Source organism: Erpetoichthys calabaricus, chromosome 6 (genome assembly GCF_900747795.2).
Source record: "Erpetoichthys calabaricus chromosome 6, fErpCal1.3, whole genome shotgun sequence".
NCBI lineage: Eukaryota > Metazoa > Chordata > Cladistia > Polypteriformes > Polypteridae > Erpetoichthys > Erpetoichthys calabaricus.
This window is the reverse complement of record NC_041399.2, coordinates 134,111,940-134,128,627: the sequence shown is the minus strand read 5'-3', so window position 1 is coordinate 134,128,627 and position 16,688 is coordinate 134,111,940. Positions and strand designations below refer to the sequence as shown.

The following is a 16,688-nucleotide window of genomic DNA, read 5'->3' as shown; positions in this document are numbered from 1 at the left end:
TAAATCAGACTCTGCAGCTGCATGAATACAAAAAATTGAGTATTTGTTCAGGTGAAGTACCAGTTCCTGTTGATGGATTTGGCCCAAAGGTTAATACAGATCTACAGTTTTGGTGTAACAGCCACATGCCAAATTTCATCCATCTATCTTGTTGCGTTTTTGAGTTATCATGTTTACTCATACACAAACACACACATAGACATAATTCCAAAGAAAACTGTATTTTCTGACTCAGGGAGGCCTAAAACATCAAGATTCATCAAAATCTTGAGGTCGAATTTTTTGATGACTAGTATAGTTTCTCTATACTTCATTTACAAGAAAGTAAAAACGATTTCTCCTGTGCAAAGTTGCAGGTGAATTATTGTCAACAAAAAGCAGGCACCTGAGAAATAAAGTGAAACATCATTCGCTCGTGATTTTTCTGTCCATACTGTAAAGGTTTTGTTGACCAGCAAATTCCCATTTCAGGCGTTTGAATTACATCTTGATATACTGTACAACAAGAGTTCCCAAAGTGGTCGATATTGACCCCCTGGGGTCGATTTGAACTTTCTAGGGGTCGATAGTTTCAATGAAAAAATTTGGGGGTCAACGACAGCAAAAATAGACCCCCTTACTACTGCTGTTTGTTTGTTACTTCAAAATATCTATGATTCCAATAGGTACCTAATTAAGAAGTAAAATCATTAAAAAAAAACACATTACATACCAAATTTGCGAACGAAAAGGTAAAATGTGTCATTAAAAGAGTCACACGTAAGAATGCATGAAAATACATGTAGCACAAACATGTCTGTTCATTGTCTTATCGAACATATCAAAGCAAGTGCGGATATGAAAAACCATTGCATGTAATTAGGGGGTCGACGGTTTTAAAAGTTTTTGGTAAAGGGGTCTGCGGCTGAAAAAAGTTTGGGAACTCTTGCTGTACAACAAGCGCAAAGAAAGGCAACACATGAATCACTTTCTATTTCGCACGCTTTACACACCCATATTCAGCTTGCTCTGTCACCGCAAATGCTGTGTGAACAGCCGCCCTCCTTCACCAGTCGCCAATCACTGGATGAATATATGCAGGCAGCTCATGGTGAATGACTTTCTGTTTTACAGTTAAAAGTTACAAGGGTTAAAGACTAACAACAAGAATATCTCTCTATTATAAAAAAAAAATCTTGGAAGGGAGACGAGACATGATCTTCTTGAAAGACACTTAAAAGGCCCGCGAGACGAAAGAGATTGGCCACGGAGCGTCTCACGGGGACCTTAAACATGAGACTTGGTGCCAAGAGATTGTCCCAAGACCGTCTCGCGCGGGGAGATTCTTTCAAGTCATGCACTACTTTCAACCATTTTCAAATAAGACCACGGTCATCAAAGCTCTCAGTCGTGTAAAGGCTTTTAGCAGACACAGATCCTGTGCTCTCAGCTCATATAAAGCGTATAAGGATAATAAGTTCTAGATGAAACGTCAACGAGTAAGCGAAGAAGAAAGAGCAGCGTGGAGAAAAGAGACCCAAAAGCGTTGGAGAGAAAAAATGCAGATAAGAGATTATGAAAGCAGTGGAATTCGAAAGGCTCAAAAAAAAACGATGGCACGATACACATGCAGAGAAAGCTAAAGAATATGAAAGCAGTAAAATTTGAAAGTATCAAAAATAAGATAGTAAAGATCGCATTAGCACTAACAAAGAGAAACTATTACTCTAATTTGCGTTGCCATCAGGAAAAAGTAGTGTTTCTTCACAATGAAGAGGCGTTTCCAAGAGAATTTAAAGAGTTGATGTTTGGGGAAAGTGAAATCCACAAACAGTCAGTCAATCAGTCATTTCCCAACCCGCTATATCCTAACACAGGGTCACAGGGGTCTGCTGGAACCAATCCGAGCTAGCACAGTGCACAAGGCAGGAACAAACCCCGGGCAGGACGTCAACCCACCGCAGAATCCACAAACACAACAGGCAAAATATATGAGTCTACAATAATCTTTTCGCTTTCGCATCATTCAATGCTCAAACCGTAGATTTACACAATAATGGACCATACGCTATGAGAATCTGTTGTCCCACAACAATTAAAGCAACGACAAGTTTAATTTCGAAGAAAACACAATTCGGTCAGGTGTATATTTATGATCATGGAGAAGAGATGCAAATTTTAACAGGCGTCAAGAAAGGCAATGTAGTATATATTCCATGAATAACATTAGACACCAAAGGAGACCTTGATATGCCATTCGTATTAAAACGTTTACAGTTTCCCATTAGAATAGCTTTTGCAAAGACAATTAACAAATCATAGGACAGACAATCATCACAAATCAAATAAGTCAGATTATTTATTAGAGAGAAAGAAACGAAATTCACTCAAGGGCAGTTATACGTTGCGTTGTCACGATGGAAGTCCAAACACGGAATCAAAATTCAATGCGATATTGACAAAAATTTAATTAAAAAAATAGTTTTTACTGAAGCTTTAAAGTAAAAGTGCAAATAATGAAATTGAAACAATTGCAAAGAAAAAAAAAGCTTTTAAAATTGTATATCCAATTAACCAAACACAGGGGTTGGCGAGCAAAGTGAGCAGGGGGCAGAGCCCCGTAGTTTATTCAAAAATGAAAACTAATTATTTTATTTCACTTTACGAAAATGTTTTTTTAATAATAGTTTCAGTTTTGATTTTACTTTTGGTTAACTATAATAACTCTGGCCAGAACTATGTGTTGCTTCTACAATGAAAACAAGAAGAAAGAAATAAGGTTTGGGGTCCTGCAGGATGCCCAGTTAATTCTGGTATATGAGGAACAAATAAAAAAACAAAGCACAAACTTGCTGAACAAATGATTGATGTTGTGCCATATGAATAAAGATTTCAGAAGGGCGGAGCTTGTATTCCTCTGAAGCTGGTCCATAATTGACTGCTGACTTCCGGTGATGGACTTTTTTTTTTTTTAGAAATGTCATAACTTTGTGAGCAATGGAAGTAACCTCAATGGTCTTTCTGGAATTTCTTTTCCACCAATGTAAGAAGACGGACAGAGCAAAAGCTTTTAATTGTGTTACACTCAATTCCATCCCTGCACAGAACCATACAATGTTCTCCATAGCCATGTATCTGACACATCTGACAGTGTAAAAATAAAATAATAGCAGTAAGAGGCACTGAAAGGAATAAGTTAGAGGACTTGAGAAGTATTCAAGTCAATGCACACAAAGGAAGGCATCATTTGGGGATACAAAATGGTGATATTAAAATTTTTGAGAAACTGGTAAAATTAATTTAATTGTAACAAGTGATTACCAAGTGAAATTGCAAGAAGTTAGAAAGATGCAAGTTTATATCTGCTCTAGTAATAAATGTGTACAGAAAAGCTATTTGGGCAAAGTCGGGGATGCTTGTGAATTTTTAATCCTCAAGATAGCACACAGCATACAGTACTCATAGTTGATGAAATGGGAAGAAAATGTTCAACTGCTGTAGACTGAGGCAATGCTTATGTGTATGTTTAACCTGTGATAAATGACACAAAATAGAGTAAGGCAACTTTCAAAAACCTCTATGAAAAACTGAAAGCAGTACATTGAGGCACATGCTGCCTCACAGCTCCAGGGTTTGGATTCCCTGTGCGGTTTCCACTTTATGTGGCTTTAATACATTCTACTTGTATCTACAAGGCTTTTTCTCAGGGCTCTCAATTTTTTTCTCCTTTATCGCAAAAATACATAGATTGAGTTCATAGAAGATTCAGAATTGGCTGGATGTGAGTGGCTAAAAATGACAAAATACAATATGAATGTACTTATAAAGAACAACATATACAATTGTGACTGGTCTTATGAATTATTCGAGGATTTGTGTAACAGAAGTGCCAATAATTTTTTTTATTATTTTAATTTGAAGCAAATAACATTCCATACAATCAAGTCAAATTTATCAAACCAAAATTCAACTACTACCCCAGAGAAAAAGAGGAGAGCCAACAGCCAGAGAAAATCTTTAAAAGCAGCAAGGAAGGAAAAGTATCCTTTTCCCAATATAAAAGCTTATTCTAAAATGTTATTGATTACATATCCTGCCATATTTTTAAAAAGTTTTGAGCAGATCCTCAAAATAAGTATTTGATTTTTTCCAATTTCAGATAGTATAGGACATTAGTTGCCCACTGAATTTAAAGAGGTGGGGTGGGGTGTACTCGATAAAAGATTTAAGTTAAATGATTGAATGCTTTGTGCATATGGAGCTAGAGTGTATTATATGCATGGCTTTCTTCCACTCCTTTTCTGAAATATTAAGTAAGAGGTCTTTTCCCCACTGTACCCTGGAATGTTTGAAAGGAAGGGATTTTAAAATGTTTTACATATTATAGAGATGCTACACGAGTCTTCAAGACCTGATAAGTATTTCTTCTGGAAAAGAAATAAGTGGGAGGTGAGGAAAATTGGGCAGGTTCCATTTAGCAAAGTTTCTAATTTGAAAGTAGTGGAAACATTGTGTTGATAAGAAGTTAAATTTGAAGCTTAATTGTTTGTAGGATGCAAAGACATTATTTACATACAAATGACTAAGTGTTTTAATCCTGGACATTTTCCCAACAATAAATACTGTGTGTGTTTGAGAGAGTAGAAAAAGATGGTTGTCTTGTTGGTTCCATATTCTGAGTGAATGGAGGGCAGTTGGATTATTAGCGTATCGATGATAATTTATATTTATTGAGGGAAAAAGTCAGGGTATATAAGGAAGTACTGCAAGATTTTATTTCTATTGCAGATCTGGCTTGTGCATATTTATCAATATGTGTTGATGTCCAGGTCTTTATGGACTGTATATTTGCTGCCCAGTAATAATTTTGAAAGTTAGGTAGTGTCATGACCCCTTCAGCTTTAGTTTATTGTAGAGTCATTCTTTGGATGCATGGATGTTACAAATTCCAAATAAATGAGGTTATGATTTAATCAAATTTTTAAAAAAAAATTATTTATTAATGTATATGGGGATGCTTTGAAATAGAAAAAGAATCTTGGAAAGGATGTTCATCTTGACAGTGTTGCTTCTCCCTGCTAATGTGAAATGCAGAGTAGACCCTCTATTCACATCTTGTTTAATTTTTTCCATGCAGACAGCAAAATTTTGTTGAAAAAGAGATTTAGATTTACTTGTGATATTCATCCCTAGGTATTTAAACTGATTTGCTAAGATAAATAGGAAAGTGTCCGGTCTAATATTGTGTGGTATAGAGCTCACTGGAAAAAGCACACTTTTATTCAAATTGATTTCGAAATATCTTTTGAAAATCTGCTAGTGCTTTTAGGACTGTAAGCATGGAATTTTGTGGGTCAGATATACTGTATATACAATACCATATCATCTGCATATAGTGATATTTTCTCTGATGCATTTCAGAAATAAACAGCCAATGGCTCAATGGCGATTGCAAAGAGCACTGGTAATAGGGGACATCCTTGTTGAGTATCATATTCAAGTTTGAAGTATCCTGAAATAATGTTGTTAATATGACCAAGGCTTCTGGACAAGTATAGAGTAGTTTGATCCATGCACATACAGTATATTTGGACGAAACCCAAATTTGTGCAATGTTGTGAATAGGTAGTTCCATTCAACCATATCAAATGCTTTTTCTGCATCCAAAGATAATAAGATCACTGGGGTGTTAGATTTAATGGGTGAATATATTGCATTAAACAAATGTTGAAGATTAGAAGCCAAGTGTCTGCCTGTAATAAATCCGATTTAGTCTTGTGAAATTACAGAAGGAAGCATTTTCTCAATCCATTTGGACAGAACTTTGGCGAGTATCTTAACGTCATTATTCAGGAGTGAGACTGGTCTGCATGATGCACTTTATATTAAGTCCTTATTTTACTTAAGAAAGATGGTAATGCTTGGCCAAAAGTTTGAGGTGGAATTTTGTTGTCTTTAATTTCTATAAACATTGCACTAATGGCATCTAGCTGTGCTATCTTCAATGAATCAAACAATTTTTTTTTCTTAATTTACAGAAGTCTTGAGACATTAACTTCAGCTGTTTAAATTAATATGGGCTCATTATTATAATTGACAAAATAAGGTTGCATAGTGGTTAATTATAATTTACTAATTTTTTTATTACAGTAGTTTATTGGTAAATTGAAAAAATAATAAAATTATAATAATTGTATTTATGTAGCACCTTTCTCGTGCTCAAGGTGCTTAGTGATATGAAATTGAATTAAATGTTTATAAAGTCTGTTTCCATCATTTCTATGTATTTTATAAAGAGACATTATTAATCTCATCCACTGGTGATAAGAAACCCTACTTGTGATGCCTAATGAAATTAAATAATTTGATTCCACTTTCAAAGTGCTTTCTCCATTTGGGCTGCATCAAGAAGAAAAAATACCTAGTGATTAAAATCTTGGCTTCACTATCCCCCAGAATTGAAATATGAAAAACTCAAAGAAAAATAAGAAAAACTAAAACATCCTTGTAGTTTCTGAGTAAACCCCCTAATTCAAACAAAATATTGTAAGATTATACCTTGCACGTTTTGTGTTTGTTTGTATTTTTTTTTCACAGGAGCCAGAGTGATCATGGGCTGTAGAAACATCAATGAAGCCATAGAGGCAGCAAATGAAATAATTAAAGATACTGGAAACACTGCAGTTGTTGCATGCCAACTAGATCTGGCAGACACAAAGTCCATCTGTGACTTTACTGAAGAAATCTACAATAGTAAGGGCCCAGTTATTAAAGTGAAATAATCATTGCTGAGTAATCTAATTATATTTATTTATTTGTTTATATATTTATTAAAAGCAAGTAACATTGCATAGAAACAAGTCAAACTTGACAAAACTAAATTCAGTTTAAACCTCAACTGAGTAATCTAATCTAGTGGTTACTTTATTAAGAATGTCAGTATTCCACAGCAAGATAAGTTGGGCTTGGTTCTCTTGAGGAAAAACAGATTAAAACTAATCTTTATAGATATAAAGATAATATGGTATCTGTTGATATATTTTAGACAAATGTTATTGTCATTATTACATGATGGTTATTAATCTCTGTTTTATACTGCAGTCTGCAATAAACAGCCTTGAAAAATAAGTTATCTGAAAAAGGACAGGATGATTTTTTGATTTTATATTCAGATATCTTGACACAACTTTACATCTTTTTAAATGAATCTTTAAGATATTGTGTAATACATTTTAAGATATCTAAAACAGAGCAAAGAGATACACTTTAAGATATCAAGAAAAGTATGTTTTAGAAAGTTCAAACATGAGTCAATGTGAAGATATCTGAAATTCATTCATTTTGTGATATCTTTAAATAACTTTCTATGCAATTCAAGATATCTGAAATTTGGTTCAAAATCTCTCTAATATAAAATCCAATGTCTGTCTGTTTTTCACTACTTAGCAGATTTAGATCGGGTTTTTTTCTATAATTTGCTTGAACGTTCCGGTTGATTTTGCGACCTCTCTCATTGCTCTATCATAGTTCACTTGTGGTACCGATTTATTTGCGCAAATCTGAGAGAGACATAGCGGGCCGAAGGGAGGGGGGTGGGGCCCTCCTCACTCACTCGCTATCCTTGGGGCGTATCTTATATACGCTTAGCTAGCAAACGAGAGAACTTAGATTGGGTTTTATTCTAGAATTTGCTTTAACATTACGGTTGATTTTGTGACTTTTCTCATCGCTCTAAGAATCATAGTTCGCTTGCAGGAACGATATATTCGCGCTAAACCGAGACAGAGGCTGCAGGCCAAGGGGAGGGGGAAGCATTACTACAGGAGTGGAGAGTCGGTCTAAATATGCGTTTTGGAGTGTAACTTGCCTCCGCTTAGCTAGCGATACCTTTTTGTTATTGATTTTTAAAGTTTGTCCTGTTTCACTACTACGCGGGCGTAGCCATGGGGAATGGCTAGTATTTAATAATGACGGAAGGTCCCTTCTAAAATGTATGCAATTCTATAGGAAATCATTTGGAAAATATCTGGAATAACATTTAAGATATCTCAAAATGTGCAAAAAGTAATTTCAGAATATCTCAAAATGCTTTTGAGATATCTTTAAACATAGTTCATATATCTGAGACTGCATAGGATGTTGTTTTACGATATCCTGAAATGCATTTGACATATCTGAAAACATATTTAAAATACCTGTATCTTGAAATAGAAATATCTTCAGCAAGCTATAATTCATTTCAAGATATCCTACGTAGAATTGATTTTGAGGTATCTCTAAATGTTAATTCAGCTTGCTTAATTTTAACTTCTACTTCAAAACTAATTCAAAATTATTTTAGATACTTTGAAATAATGTGGATTTAAAAATGCTAGAAATGTATTTTATCATTTTTAAAAGGTGAAGGAATTCATTTTAAGTTATCTCAAAATAAATTTAAGGAATTTATAAATTTCTTTGAGGTTTCTCTGAAAAAGCAACTGCTATCTCAAATGCATTTTGTGTTTTGAGACACCCTGTCTCTGAATAATTGTAAAAAATAAATAGATCAGGAAATTGTGAAACACACCCTGAATCAGTTAAAAAGGCAGGCAGCAGTTATAATTGTGAAGACAAAGTAACTGATATACCCAAACCAGAGAGCAAAGCAAAAATCAAAGTCAAGGACAAAAAGTAGTTCAAAACCTTACACTAGGGCCTGCTTGAAAAGAATTTATCAATGAAGTTGTTCAGAGTTTTGTTATGTGAATTCACCAAGGGATGGTCAAGGAAGCAAATGCTACCATTCTTATATTATCATACCTGCATGAAGTCATTAGTGTGATCAAATTGATCATGTGATAGTAGTCAGAGCATTGTGTACGCAACAAAAAGATGTTAATAACCTAAACCTTTTTCAATTAAACTCAAAACAAAAACAAATTACAGAATCCTCAATGAAAAAATCATTTTTGCCTAAAATTATATGAAAATATCTATATCTACTTTCTGGTATATTTAATAAATTTCATCTCACTTATATCTATTTAATTACTTCTCTAATGCCTTTAATGTTACCTCTAATGTTACTAGCTTTTGTCCATTCTTAAATATACTATAATGGAGAGTACTATGGTTGTTCCTTATTGACAACATCAAAAGTAGAAAAGAAACAACTCAATAGATAATAATATAACTTAGTGTTTCCAAGTAATACTAAAGAATAGTAAGTAAGAAAGGAAAACTACATAAACAGATTGGAAGAGGAACAGTAAATAAATCAAAAATGAAAAACCCACAAGACAGGACAAAAATCCAGAAAAATGAACACCACACAGACTACAAGTAACCACCAAAAATTAATTTCCAATTAGAAGACAAAATAACTAGAACCCTCAAAGAATATTTCAAACCTAAATCTAATAAAAAATAATTAAATCAATGAGAAAATTTGCTTTGCAAGATGCAGAGGAGAACTGCTACAGTTTTAGTAAAAGACTTTAGTAAAAGACTGAGGCTGCAGCAACTTATTTTATAACATCACATGCCTGCCATAATTAGCAGAACACCTGAGGACTTGGTCATAATAAGTGACTTTGCACTCCTGGATTCAATTCTAAGAAAGGGAAATATAAAGTAATTAAGATATATGGGGGAAAGGAGAAAATGAAGGGATGGCAATGAATCATTGAATAGTTTAGCAAAATCCTGATAGAGAGGTGTACCCATTCAAAAGATATTTCATTTTATAGTAATCCATTCTGAGATATTTCAGACCTTAAAACACTAGGGGGTTCCCCCCTGCTTGCTTCGTTCACCAACCCCCCCTTGGCCTGCGCTACATGCCTGCTACTTCACGTCTCTACCGCCCACGTTGTGAAGAGGGAGGCTGAACACACCCCAAGGAGATGCGGTCGCTCCTCTGAAACCCCCTCTTAATCAGTGATACAATGGGGAAACAAATTTTTTTTACCTCCTCTTTGCTTGATCAGCTGCTGGCTTGCTGCTGCCGTGCCACGTGATCAGCATCTTGCAAGGCACTTCAAACATTTAAAAGCCTGTATAGCAGCTGTCCTACTCTTTGTCTTTTATTTCCGGCCCCGGGCGTGGTTAAATGTTTTGGCACAAATTCTCGTCTTGCAGGACAAGAGTTCTTGATATTTTTTAGTTTATAATTTAAAAAAGGAATAAGAATTTGAAAATATAACTATCACATTAAAGTTCGATAAATTCTGAAAAGAATGATACCAAACGTATATATGTAGGTTTTAAAATTAAGCCCGATTTAAAGTGTGACAAAAAATGTCATAAACTCGTTTCACAAAATTGAATTTTTAGGCTTAGGATTTTATATATAGAGAGTAGATTTCAAACTATATTTATTACATTAAACATCAAGCATGCACTATTTTTGTTGGAACATACCAAATTAATGTCATTTTCAAATGTGCTCATTTATATTTTGTTCCAGTGGAAACACCGGTACACATTTTGATCAACAATGCTGGAGTAGTAATGTGTCCATATGAAAAGACTACTGATGGATTTGAAATGCATATTGGAGTGAACCATTTGGGTATTTTTTTTTCTTAATCTAATTGCTGAGGTTTTTAACATAATAAATTACTCATGTCTTGAAAACATTGTACTTTCATAAGTTTTATATGTATATTATTGAGTTGTTTTGCAGCCAAATTCATTTAAACAATAATACTGAATTTTATCATTTCACTTTTATTTATTATGAAAACACACTTAAAGAAGATTTTAGAATGGATATACTAAGCATCAATAATAATTTAAACATTGATACAGATTCTTATTTAAGTGTAAATAATAGAAATTGGGATCTCTCTACAATTTATTTTATCAATCAACAAGAATAAAAAGGATAACAATTATTCAGTACAGGAAATACATTAACACATTTTTGTTTGCTACTGTGTGCATTTGTGTAACCATGGCCCATGTTTTTCTCATCTGTGAGAGTACTGCATTTACTTTGCATTACATTAAAAAAATCACCCTGCCCTGGGTTGGACTTCTGCTTTCAACATCATGATCCTAGGATAAGTATCACTTTCTTAAAACTCTGCACTGGAATAAGCAGGGATTGATAGATAGAGGAAGATTAGTAACAAAGCATGGCAAGCTTTGTAAATGCAATGACCATCATATATTGCTGACATCACAACATTTTCACCTAAGTTTAATTCCTGGATGGAATCCCATGTATTTAAAACTTGAAATAATCAAATGTTTGGAAATTAAATCCATGACAGTCGGTCATTTTCAGCACGACATGGAGAGACTGAAAACACAGAGCCCACACTGTTCCATTTCAGTATGATTGATAATACTGTTCATCTTCAACTGTCAGATACAAAGTTGAAAACATTTCTTTGGGTACAGAAAGTTTCATTTTCTTCCCACGGCACTTTTCCATCTTTAGATCATTAGAAAAATTTAGACAAGAACATGCCATTCAATGCAACAAAGCTCGCTAGTCCTATGCATTTAACATCTCCAAAATAATATTACGTCATATTTTTACAATTTATCAGCAAAGCTCCAGATCTGCTCACTATCATGGTCTGAAGGACCTTACAATTTTACTTTGAGACTTCAACCAAGACTTTAACTGTCTATTTGGTACTTCTTTTTGAAATATTATGCATACGAAATTTGAACAACAGGTAGTCACAGACTAACAATAGCCCAACAATCAATGCCATTTTTACAACACTTCAATTGAACTCTACTGTCTATGAAAACTACTGAGCCACCACAAGTGTATTTGGGTTACATTTGTAACTATATGGTATTATAAAGTGCTGTTAAAAAAACAAAACATCTATTTAAAGTCTACTTCTTAATGTCATTGCATATATTAGAACATTTTTAATGAGAAAAGGCCTGTCAACCAAACATACCTCACCAATCCTATCTACTTAATACCTCCAACATAACATCAAGTATAGCTTTGAAGATCTCAAATATTCTACTGTCTACCACACTACTTGGAAACTTATTCCATGTGTCTGTTGTTCTCTGTGTAGTTTTTTGTGCAAAATTTACCCTTCAAACCTATTTCCCTGTGTTCTTGTTGAACTCATTTTAAAGTAACAGTCGCAATCCACTGTACTAATTCCTTTTATAATTTTAAACACTTCAGTCATGTAACCTTTTTATATGTTTTCCATAAACTGAAAAAGTTCAGCTTTTGGCAGCCATGGGTCCATATGTTTCAAAGGGTGTGGGTCACCCTTTATCAGGCAAACAAAGTGAATGACAAGCTAAGATTAAGATGAGTTCAGCAGTACTTAAGACTTCAGACTGATATCCTTTCATTTTGTTCCCTTTCAATCCTTATTTCAACTTTACAAGAAACTCAAATAATGCAAAGATCATTTCAACTTTTCTATTAGGTTAATGATTTCAGTTGTTGTGATTCATGGTTTTGCACTACCCGAAACTTTTCTATGATCAAATTCTATGGGTACAATTAGTTTTTGAGACACTGAGTGTAGCAATTCTAAAGTTTTAAGATGTTTAAGCTATTTTAAGCACTTTGAGCTACTTTTTGTATGAAAATGTGCTATATAAATAAATGTTGTTGTTGTTCATATTAGAACATATTTTTGAAGTGAGAGCATAATTGAATTTCAAGTAAGCTTATTTTTCTTGTTCAATGAAATGAACATTATAATGGTGCCAATGTAACTGCATTACCTGTTGCTGGTCATGTAATGTGTTGTGTTATCTTGCTCCACCTATAAAAAATAGTAACACCCAACAGCATGCATCCAAGTGCTGGATTAAAAATATAAAAACAAACAATATGCAGAGTAAGGCTGAAGTAATCAAGCTTGAATTGGGTATTTGTGATAATTATTTTGACTCTAAAGTCTTTGTTTTGTGCTTTGGTATACAATTTAGATGGTACACTTTGTTTATTTCATCTCTGACCTGCTTTTCCATTATGACAGAGTTTGGCTTGTAAAACTTTTTTTTATCTCCCAAGTGCTAATTAGATGAACAATCATTACTCTTCTTTGATTTTGTTCTACTTTAGAACATAGGCAAAGCTATATATTGCAAATCCAGATGATGCAAACAGTGCAATCATTCCATAGCAGTGAAAGGAGGACTTATTTCTTCTGATATTTGTTATGCTTCTTAAAATTAACAACTTAACAACATGATTAGCTACATTAAAATTACTCGATGCACTGTAAAATTCTAAGACCTATAAATAATGTCATTATAGGGCATTTCTTTTTGACATTTCTAATGATGGACTTGCTAAAGAGCTCTGCACCTGCCAGAATAATCAACATTTCCTCCATTGTACATAAAATGGGAAAGATCCAATTTCTTGACCTGAACAGTGAAAAGAGTTATCATCCTGTGAAGGCTTATGCTCAGAGTAAACTGGCCAATGTCCTTTTTACTCAAGAACTGGCAAAAAGACTTGAAGGTGAGCAAGAATTCTATAAAACTTAAAAACTTGCACTTACTAGAAAATTAAACCTTTACTACTAGTAGTTTATATTTGATTTCAATGATTGGGTAAGGGTTTCACCAAAATACTAGAAGGCTATAGCTCAGTCACAAAGAAAATTATCCAAAAGAGAGAGATAACCTCACTGACAGAACAAAATGTCCTGCAAGTGACTATTAGGCGTGGTATACCCTGTATGTGTGCTGGATGCTTTGAAGGGGGATTCTGCAGAGTCAACACCATATAGAAAATAATGAGGAACAGGGAAGGCAAAAGAGATGGAGTGAGAGAGACTAACTACATAAAATCTTGCAATGTTCCCACAGGATGCTAGAGTAGAGTATAGACAACAGAAAGAAACAGCTTGTGAGAACACTTCTCTTTCTGGTTGACGTATAAAGCCAGAAGGAAGACTCAGCAGCAGTAAACCAACCTAACAGAAATTACAAGAAAAATAAAATTTCCCAGTAACAAAAACAGCAATAAAACAGAAAATACACATAACCTCAGGATGACACTTAATAGTGTGTCACTTTCTGCATAGATTTATAGAAGTGCTTTGGCCAGAGGTGTGTTCTTTAGTCCTTCTCAATGACAATGGGTCAGTCAGACCGGATATAAGCTAAATTTAAAGAAATATTGAATGAGAGAGAGATAGACATAGACAGAGAGGGAGAGAGAGAGTGAGAACGAGAAAGACAGAGAGGATTTGTTTGCAGCAGTTGAGTACAAGCAGAACAGCAAGGAATGGAACTGCAGTAGAAGTTGCTATTGTCATCTTGGAATTTTGTCTAAGGAGAAGTATATAGGATTCAGTCTCAAAAGTGCACTGCTTTTTTATTACCTTAAATTCATTAAGGTGGTATGCACAAGTAAATAACTGTTTTGGTAGAGGCTGACAATATAATTAGCCAGTCGGATTCAGAGCACAGTCATTAAAGAAATCTATACTCATTCAAATTGGAATAATTTAAGGTCACCATTTTGCTTGTCTTTTTGATACTGGAGGAACCCACAGTACCTGGGAAAAACACAAAATGACACAGGGAAAATATGAAAACTCCATATAAACAATATGTTATCAAGAGATAAAACCTAAGACCATGGAATCAGGAGTACATGGAAAGCCTATTGAGTAACTATTTTATATAGTGCTTTTCAAGTTATAAAAGACTACAGTATAACTCGATTGGCACAGTAATAATTATAATCCATTTTCAATATCTGTCACTTCATAGGTCAGTATCCTGAAATTCTACTGTTCATTCAACCTTTCATCTTTCTAATAAACAGTATCATGTCCATTTTGAGACTTGAAGCAGTAACTTGTCTATCTGTCTATCCTTCGGTTTTTGCAATCCACTTTTGTTGGGGTCCATAGTATATGATAGCTATGGAAACAAGCAAAATCCAGCTTAGGATGGACCAAAACAATAGTAGGACTTAATACAGTTAATAAAATGTAATTTTATGCTTATTTGTTGTTATTATTGCTATTACTTAATTTAGTTTCATTTTCATTTTTAGGAACTGGAGTTACAGTCTATGCAGTAGACCCTGGGATGGTCTACACTGATGCAATCAGGCATATGAATACTTTAATCCAAAAAATTATTAAAAAATATAGCTTTCTTGTCAGAACACCAGCAGAAGGTGCCTATACCACCATTTATTGTGCCATCACACCAGGCCTAGAACATGGGAATGGTGGTTATTACAGGTGAGTTGACAGCTACAGACATAACTAGTTTTTTATCATTATTTTTGTTATCTAATGTTTACATTAAAAGAGCCGTGTATAGATGCAAGAGCAAATTTAGCTATAAATAAAGCTCAAGAAATATTACTTCTTATTTACATAGCAGGAGCAGCATGGTGACAGCTCTGCTATACTAAAGCAATGACACCAAGGTTTTCCTGTGTGGAGTTTGGATATTCTCCCCATATCTGCTTAGGTTTCACAGTCCAAAGATATGTAGATTATGCACATAATGTGTGTATTCGCCGTGCTCTGTCATACCATCCAGGGATTGTCTCTAGCTTGTGCCTAGCCTCCACACTATCCTGCTCTGGATAAGTGGCTTTAGAAGAAAAGATGTATTTAGAAAGCAAAACATGTAAATGTCATTTTGACTGCAACTGGACCCACTGTATTGCAAATGTTAATGCTGAAAACATCCAACAGGAGGAACTGCATTATATCACTACAAATGTTTATGATGCACCATCTGTTGGAATGACATTTTATTACTACGTGTATTGCAAAATACATTCCAGTAGATGGTGCACTGCAAACACTAATGCTGAGGTCAACATTGATTAATTATATTTCAACCCAAATACATAATTGTAAAATGAGACCACTTCCATATAGTATGTCTGATATTTGAAAATTCAAATACCGAAACAAATTTTTTTTGAGTTAACATTTTAAAAAAATATTATTCTGTGTTGTTCACCACCACCAATAACTTGACTAATTACACAATTTTTTTTTAGTGACTGTGGACCATCAACTTGTTGCAGAGCAGCCAGGGATGAAGAGTCTGCAAAATTGCTTTGGAAGCTTAGCTGCAATATGTTAGGAATAAGATGGAGATGAGAAGAGGGCCTGAGATGGTTCACTTTTGGGTTATTAAAAAAGAATTACAAATTTCTATGAACTCACAAACAATTCACTATTGTTTGAATCAGATGTAATTTTAAGCAGTCTGCAATAAAAGAACAAATGTTGAAGAGTAACAAAGCTATTAATAAAGATAAACTTTAAAGTAAATTGGAACATATGATAGGAATGGAAATATTACCATCAGAGAAAGAATTGACCATTTACATTTGTTTTATGAAAAAGAATAAAAGAAGACAAAATTAAATAAAATATTTACTTATGATTAACAATAGCTTCTCGTTATTGGATGACAAGGATTACAAATAAGCATTGCTATTTCTGAATTATTTTCAAATAAATGATCTTTCAGTGCAGAGTTCATTCTTTATATCAATATTTCAAAAGATTAATGCCACAGAAATTTATAGCAATGCAAAATTTTTAAGACATTGCATTGTCAAAGGAAATGACAAAGAAGCGAGCATTGTTACATTTGTTATATTTAAAATCTTCAATTCAAGAGGTCTGGATTAGCATTTGTTTTAAATGTTAAAATACACTGAGTGCCCAGTTTATTGTAGACCCATAGCTACAAGAGAATTGGAATACTTTTGATCA

General features: G+C 33.9%; 1 protein-coding gene across 2 annotated transcripts in view; it reads left to right on the top strand.

The window, feature by feature from the left end:
- si:dkey-73n8.3 (uncharacterized protein LOC100150965 homolog) overlaps positions 1-16,444 on the top strand; it is a 39,155-nt gene extending 22,711 nt beyond the window's left edge. For both annotated transcript variants that reach the window (XM_051929033.1, XM_028803928.2), the window contains 5 exons: positions 6,577-6,732; positions 10,430-10,534; positions 13,229-13,438; positions 14,990-15,182; positions 15,962-16,444. In XM_051929033.1, coding sequence (XP_051784993.1) covers positions 6,577-6,732; positions 10,430-10,534; positions 13,229-13,438; positions 14,990-15,182; positions 15,962-16,064 — 767 coding nt within the window. In that variant the 3' untranslated portion in view covers positions 16,065-16,444. The remainder of the gene's footprint in view (positions 1-6,576; positions 6,733-10,429; positions 10,535-13,228; positions 13,439-14,989; positions 15,183-15,961) is intronic.
- The last annotated feature ends 244 nt before the right edge of the window (positions 16,445-16,688 follow it).